Raw genomic sequence first — 7663 nt, 5'->3', positions numbered from 1 at the left:
GACCACACATGGAGTACTGTGTACAGTTCTGGGCTCCTGTAAACAAGGCAGACATAGCAGAGCTGGAGAGGGTCCAGAGGAGGGCAACTAAAGTAATAACTGGAATGGGGCAACTACAGTACCCTGAAAGATTATCAAAATTAGGGTTATTCACGTTAGAAAAAAGACGACTGAGGGGAGATCTAATTACTATGTATAAATATATCAGGGGGCAGTACAGAGATCTATCCCATCATCTATTTATCCCCAGGACTGTGACTGTGACGAGGGGACATCCTCTGCGTTTGGAGGAAAGAAGGTTTGTACACAAACATAGAAAAGGGTTCTTTACGGTAAGAGCAGTGAGACTATGGAACTCTCTGCCTGAGGAGGTGGTGATGGTGAGTACAATAAAGGAATTCAAGAGGGGCCTGGATGTATTTCTGGAGTGTAATAATATTACAGGCTATAGCTACTAGAGAGGGGTCGTTGATCCAGGGAGTTATTCTGATTGCCTGATTGGAGTCGGGAAGGAATTTTTTATTCCCCTAAAGTGAGGAAAATTGGCTTCTACCTCACAGGGTTTTTTTGCCTTCCTCTGGATCAACTTGTAGGATGACAGGCCGAACTGGATGGACAAATGTCTTTTTTCGGCCTTATTTACTATGTTACTATGTCCCATTGTTGGGCATATAGGTCATGTTCATAAAATGGCCGTTGATGGAGGGTCATATGACCAGACACAAGACTCAGCCTCCTCCACTCAAACACACTGCACATGCACTAAACTTCCAGCAGAGCAAGTGCAGATAGCAGGTCCAGTGTATGTGAATTTGTGATTTGCCGGTCACATGTCACAGCTTGGAGGTTGTTTGCCATGACACTTTCGCCGTGTGGCAACGTGTTTCTGTTTATGCATGTGTGCGCGCTTTCCCTTTAAGGCTGTTTCCCTTCCCTTCTGGTGAGCACGGGGTTAAGGTGTGTGCTAGGTGGAGCTGGGTGTGGCCTCTTGGCTCTTATAGTCTTGGTGTTGAGAGCCTGAGGTGATATTCACTTCAGCCTTTATTTGGGCTGTATGCAATGCTCCTTTCTGAGCATTTCCAACTGCCCTGTCCTTCAGGGCCACCTTGTGGGACATCGAGGTCCTTGCCTATGTCTACCCTTCCCCATTGTTGTTATGTGTGGTGCTGCATTTATGGGTTGATGTTTGTCTAGTTGTTTGTTCCATGTGTGGTTTGTCTATGGTGTGGATGATGCCGCATGGTTGCAAGACATGTCCTTCGGAAGGGGGTCCCTGGGGTTCCCCGGAGGGGGAAATACAAGAAAGCAAGCTGTGGCTTCCGGTAAGTGATCTTGTCGTTCTGTTGTCTGTGGCCATCTGGCCACAGGACACTTACCTGCCGTTCTGTTGTTTGCTTGCTGCCTCCTCCTTCTTTCTAGGCCTGTGGGAGACTCTGATTTATCCATGTCTTGGATGAATCGGCCGTCTTATTCCTGACTCCCATATTGCAGGGACCTATAGGGTCAGTAGGGCCCAGGTTCCGATGCATGAGACCTCCTACCATCTGAATTCGCTTATGCGGTTAGGAGGTCAGGGATAGGATGAGGGTGGCGATAGGAGGTGACCATTTCCCTTATCCTGGCTTCCAGGCCTAGTGGCTTTCCTTAATTTCAGACAGACGGTGGGGAGTTTACCCCACTCCCCACCGTGACATCACATGACCCTCCATCAGCAGCTATTTTATGGAGAAGGCCTCTGTGTGGACAGCACAAAAGACTTGGCAAACCAGGGACATACTGTATGAAATATAGATAACGGCACAGAATTTCAACAAAGGTTGTATTAGTAAGTGCCATATAGTCATCTAATGGTAACCAGAAAGGGGACAACCCCATTAATGTTAGCTATGAAAGGAAGATGCCAGAACGTACACTGGGGGGGGTCATTTATCAAAGTGTGATAATGTTTAGTTGCACTGCGGGTTTTACACTATGTTTGACAGTTGGCCAGGATGGGGGCGAACTTTGCACTATTTCCAATGTTTTCTGGTTACAGGGGAAAACAGCCCCCTGTGGCAGTTTTGTACAAGGCAGAGCCGATATGGGTCTGCTAAGATCCTGCATCCGGCAATAATGAGATTGCCAGGTCCAATAGAGGAAGCAGCATAGCCACTTCCGCTATTCACTGCATAGCACTCATTGGGAGAGATTTATTAAACTGGTCAATCAGAAAACTGGCTTAGCTGCCCATGGCTCATCATGACAATGATATTCCATAATGGGAGTTTCCGCTTTCAGCAAGATAATGCACCCTGCCACACTGCAAAAAAATGTGCAGGAATGGTTTGAGGAACATGAGAGAGAGTTCATGGTTTTGATTTGGTCTCCAACTTCCCCAAAGCTTAATCTGATCAAACGTCTGTGGAATGCATTGTTAAAACAAAGCTGAGGCCCCACTCAGGATTTATGGGTGCCCTCACACGTTGTGGAATTTTCCGCAAAAAAATCCCCAGGTGCAGATTTTACAAGTTTGCGTTTTTTGTTGCGTTTTTTCCAAGAATTGAATTGAATGGATATCTGTGAATTTTTTATTACACTTTTCATACCCATAGTTTAACATGGGGGATGTCTTTATGTTGTGGATTTTATGAAGGCACCCTAAATAATCTTCTGCTAACCTGTTGGTGCCAGATATCAAGGGATACCTTCACAGGTGTTACAGACTCGTATCTCAACAGCTCAGAGCCATTTTAATGGCCCAAGGGGATCTACACAATATTAGGCAGGTGGTTTTAATATTATGGCTGATTAGTGTATTGCCATATTCTTCAAAGCAGTCACGGGTATCATGTTCTATGGGCCCAATGGTGTACCTGACCCTTCCTCTATGCATAGTCTTTCTTCACAATGCCTTCAAGGTGAAATCCTTAGCAGGACTGGTTTATATGCGATACCGTTTCCTGCTATTGATATCAGCCTCATTTAGCTGCAGGAGACCTACACGTAGGTTAGAGTGACATTATGTGAACAGTGCCCACGGTTTTACATACACATATTGCTTTTAGCTTTAGGGTTATAGTTCCTTACTAGGTTTTGGGGCTTTTTAGCCTTCCTTATGTTAAAATATTTTAAAAATAAGGGCTCTAAGTAAATATATGTAGTTACCCGCTGGAGATATCTTGCATATAGCAACTTCTTTCTAGAAAAGTAAATTCCATGCTAAAGTCCACCTGCTGTAATACAACAGTCAGTGTGTGTTATTTATGACAGTCATAAAGATTGCTTTAATAGACATGCTAAATATGGGCTTTCTTTTACGTATTCATTAAGTATTTAAAGGGGTTTCCTTATCACATAACGTGTTGGCATATTGCCATCACTTTCTTCTGAGAGCCAGAACCCCCATGATCATGAAAATGAAGGGCCTTCACTGTTTTACTAGCGTATCTGATATGCCATCAATGTATTAAATGGGAAGGCCCCTTTAAAGGGGGTCTCTCATCAGACTCCATAAGGGCAACAGAATCTGAGGATATGCGATGAGCCAAAATGGTACAAAAAATATTGGAACATTCAAAGCATGCACCGGTCTCATCGTCAGGTGTCTGGTGTGTTCATTAAGGCAGCCCTCTAACAATGGACAGGTTGCTGTGTATGCAGTCTCCCCAACCTTCACTAAGGGCTTGTTCACACGTGGTTTTTTTGGTGCTGTTTTTCACGCATTTTCTGTATGAAATCTGTGCCAAAAAAAGTCACCAAAAAGCCTCTCATTCATTTTAATGGCCGAAGCCGTGCTGATCTTATTAAAATGAAGCTGAAAAAACCTCACCAAAACAGCATGTTTTCCAAATCGGTTGTGGTATCTGCACACAGCAGCCCTTCAGGCAGTGTTAGGAGCGCGCGGAAGGTGCTACCCTCATGAATACACCTGACTCATGTATAACCCTGACAATAGTGTCCTCTTTGATCACTTCTATTAGCGAAATGCCACAATATTGTTTGTGCCATATTGACATATGGGAGAGCGCATCTGTTCCCACAGTATAATCTGATGACAGATCAGCTTTAACCTTGTTCATTAATCCTAGACTTAAAGAAATCTGGAAAAGGGAAGTACTAACATTTTCATGAACATTCTGTGCAGATCACTTGCTAGACAAACTGAATGCTCTTACCTTACTTCTACCTCGCTTGATCGACAGAAAGCCCTCATAGTATAAAGGCAGTGAAGTTAGCTTAGACCTTTGCTGATAAAGTTTTCTTGGGGCTGTTTCAGCAGCTGCCATGCTCAGTTTCCTTATTCCAAATATTTCCTCAGCAGTTAACTTTCCTCTGTTAGCTGTTTGTCGAGTGGAGGAAAGTACGGTAAACTGTGTGTAGAGGGAAGTCCAGGTAGAGAATAATTATGCAGATTGCCTGTGCTACAGGCTCAGCCAGCCCATTTTCACTGGGAGGAGAAAGCAGGTAAGAGAGGCCATTTTTTTGGCCAAATTCCATCATATCTGACATATGTAGCACACGGTCTCAGAAACTGGATATATATATATATATATATATATATATATATATATATATATATATATAAATGAAGTCATGAGGTAAATATCATGAGAATGGATATATGTCTACCTATCTCTATCAAATATCTACTGTATCTGTCATGTACAGTATCTTCTCCCTCTTAACCATTCTAAAGTGGTTCTTAGGGGCGGGCAGGGATTCTAGGCAGGACATGCACACAGATGTTCAGCCAATAAAAATCATAGGTGATCTATTTAAATCATCCCCATTCTGGCTGGCGTCAATGACCAATGTATCTCTAGTTTTGGTTGGTCTTTGTGACTTCTTCTGAACATTAACTTGACCTGTTGTGACTCAACTTCCATGACAACTCTTTGGATTTTCCACTACACCATATCTTCATCCTGCTTGACCTCTGTTAGGCCCCATTCACAGATGCGTTGGTATTCCGTCAGGCTATTACTTTAGCTTGTTCCGGCATAAATGTCGGGCCGCTGCATGCAACGGTATTTGTCCAGCTGAAACCCAGCATTTATGCCGGAAAAGCAGCCAGAATACCGCTGGATCCCATTATTGTCAATAAGGATCTGGAGGTACGTGTTTCTATCCGGAGTTACCGGATACAGTGAGTTCCGGTATGCTGATCCACTGTCAGGCTACCAGATTACCAGCACAACTGTGAACAAAGCCTTAAAGGGCTTCTACCACCAGAAATAGTTATGTAGCTGACTGATATAGCGATGCGCTAATGTCAGCACTACATAACAGTATGTTTCTGACATTTTCTCCCTGCAGCCATTTTGGTAAAAAAAAAAGCACTTTTATTATATGCTAATGAGCCTCTAGGTGCTATGTGGGCGTAAAATCAGCACCTAGAGGCTCCATTCACTCACGCTTTATCCCGCCCAGGTCCTCTGTTCTGCCTGCCCAGCTCCTCATTGATGTCACTGTTCCTTGCATCGCAGACGAAATTCCGCGCATGTGCCGTTCACTTCTGTCTTTGGCGCAGTGAGTGAATGATGCGATCCTAGTGCCGGATTCCTCACTGCGCCTGTGCCGACTACGTCACAGTGAGGAAGCTGGCATCAGAAGAGCGGCCTTCACTCACTGCGCCGAAGACAGAAGTGAACGGCACAGGCACAGGATTTCGTCAACAATGCGGTGGACCATGGCATCAATCGAAAGGAGCTGGGCGGGCACAACACTGGACCTGGGCGGGATAAAGCGTGAGTGGATGGAGCCTCTAGGTGCTGATTTTACGCCCACATTAGCACCTAGAGGCTCATTAGCATATTATAAAAGTGCTTTTTTTACCAAAACGGCTGCAGGGAGAAAGGTAAAGAACATACTGTTATGTAGGGCTGACATTAGCGCATTGCTATATCAGTCAGCTACATACCTATTTCTGATGGTAGAAACCCTTTAACTGACTCTTGGCTTGTCTATGCTTATGTCTACTCATATCTGTTCCATGGTACTGCAAACTCTGGCTTGTTTGACTATGTACCTGAACTTCCAGGTCATCATACTACCATCCCCAGTACATTCTAAGGCTATATGCACATAACCGTTGTGTGTTTTGCGGTCTGCAAATTGCGGATGTGCAAAATACGGATGACAAAAATAGGACATGTTATATATTATTTTTTTTTGCGATTCACGGAACGGAGCCACGGATGCGGACAGCACACAGAGTGCTGTCCGCATCTTTTGCGGCCCCATTGAAGTGAATGGGTCCGCATCCGAGCCGCCAAAGCTCTGATGCGGACCAAAACAACGGCCGTGTGCATGTAGCCTTAGGCTACATGTACATGAACGTTGTTTGTTTCCGTGTCCGTTCCGTTTTTTTTTTTTGCAGATAGGATGCAGACCCATTAATTTCAATGGGTCCGCAAAAAACGCAGACAGCACACCGTGTGCTGTCCGCATCAGTATGTCCGTTCTGTTGCCCCGCAAAAAAAATAGTGCATGTCCTATTTATTTTTTTCTAGTTTGCGGACAAGGATAGGCATTATTACAATCCACAAAAAAAAAACTATGGACCGCTCTCGGCCGCGGAACACGGCCGTGTGCATGAGGCCTAAGACTGACAAATCCTAATGTTTCCCACTGCATGCGTACCTCCAAACCATAACCATTACATGTGGTTGTACCTCAGCTAGATATTAGTCAGGGAATCACTGGACAGTCCCGGGCATTGTAGCTAGGTGTCAGCTGTATTACACAGCCAGCACCTGCTGCAAATGGAGTGGACTCAGCTCCTAGGCCCACTCATTACAATGCTCCCGCACAGGGAACATATGTTTGTGGCAGGAGCAGGAATAGATTAAGATCTATGGTTTGTCGTAGTACCTCCAACAAAGAATGCTGTCAGAACAGCACTAAAACAAGAATCTGAGTAACCCTACTTGGAGTCGGTAAAATAACTACTATGCTGGGGAAAAAATGACCTAAGCAAAGCAGGGCACTTAAATCACTAATATCAATACATGTCACTGCTGCTACATAAAACTACATGTCTGATTATGTTATGTGTTGTAAAGGCTACGGTAATCTGGGCAAATCCCTTTACTACTTCCTTGTTGATCATCCATTCCTCTTGTATGGCCTTAGGAAAAGATCATTTTGAGTTAAATGTCAGTGACATCTGATGACAGTTTACACAATGCTGGGAGCAACAAAAATATATGGGTTCATTTATCAAACTGGTGTAAAGTAGAACTGGCTTAGTTGCCCATAGCAACCAATCAGATTCCTCCTTACATTTTCCAAAGGAGCTGTCAAAAATTAAAGGTGGGTTCTGGTTGCTATGGGCAACTAAGCCAGATCTACTTTACACCAGTTTGATAAATGACACCAAAAGGATCCCAGTGCATTACACTTGTTCAACAGGGGCAGGAGCTAACTATTAACTTTATTAGTATGGTAAGGCTGGCTTCACACACAGCATTTAGCCACAATTTTATGGTGTTTTCAGAATACCATGCAGCACCCTCATGTTAGTTCATAGTCTATTGGAAAAATGAGTGTCTACATATGCAGTATTTCTGGTGTTTTGATTAGTTTTTTTGGGGGTCAGTGGAGTTTTTATCAAATGGTGAAGTTAGGGATTGTTCACACAAACGTTTTTTGCGTTCCGTATACGGAACCATTCATTTCAATG

The 7663-nt window shown here is 43.9% G+C and overlaps 1 protein-coding gene across 3 annotated transcripts in view; it reads right to left on the bottom strand.

The window, feature by feature from the left end:
* STAP1 (signal transducing adaptor family member 1) overlaps positions 1-4350 on the bottom strand; it is a 139817-nt gene extending 135467 nt beyond the window's left edge. For all 3 annotated transcript variants that reach the window (XM_040420476.1, XM_040420478.1, XM_040420477.1), the window contains exon 1: positions 4155-4350. In XM_040420476.1, coding sequence (XP_040276410.1) covers positions 4155-4265 — 111 coding nt within the window. In that variant the 5' untranslated portion in view covers positions 4266-4350. The remainder of the gene's footprint in view (positions 1-4154) is intronic.
* Between the last annotated feature and the right edge of the window lie 3313 nt (positions 4351-7663).

This window comes from Bufo bufo, chromosome 2 (assembly GCF_905171765.1).
Source record: "Bufo bufo chromosome 2, aBufBuf1.1, whole genome shotgun sequence".
Classification (NCBI taxonomy): domain Eukaryota; kingdom Metazoa; phylum Chordata; class Amphibia; order Anura; family Bufonidae; genus Bufo; species Bufo bufo.
The sequence above is the reverse complement of the archived record's forward strand: the minus strand, read 5'-3'. Positions and strand labels throughout refer to the sequence as shown.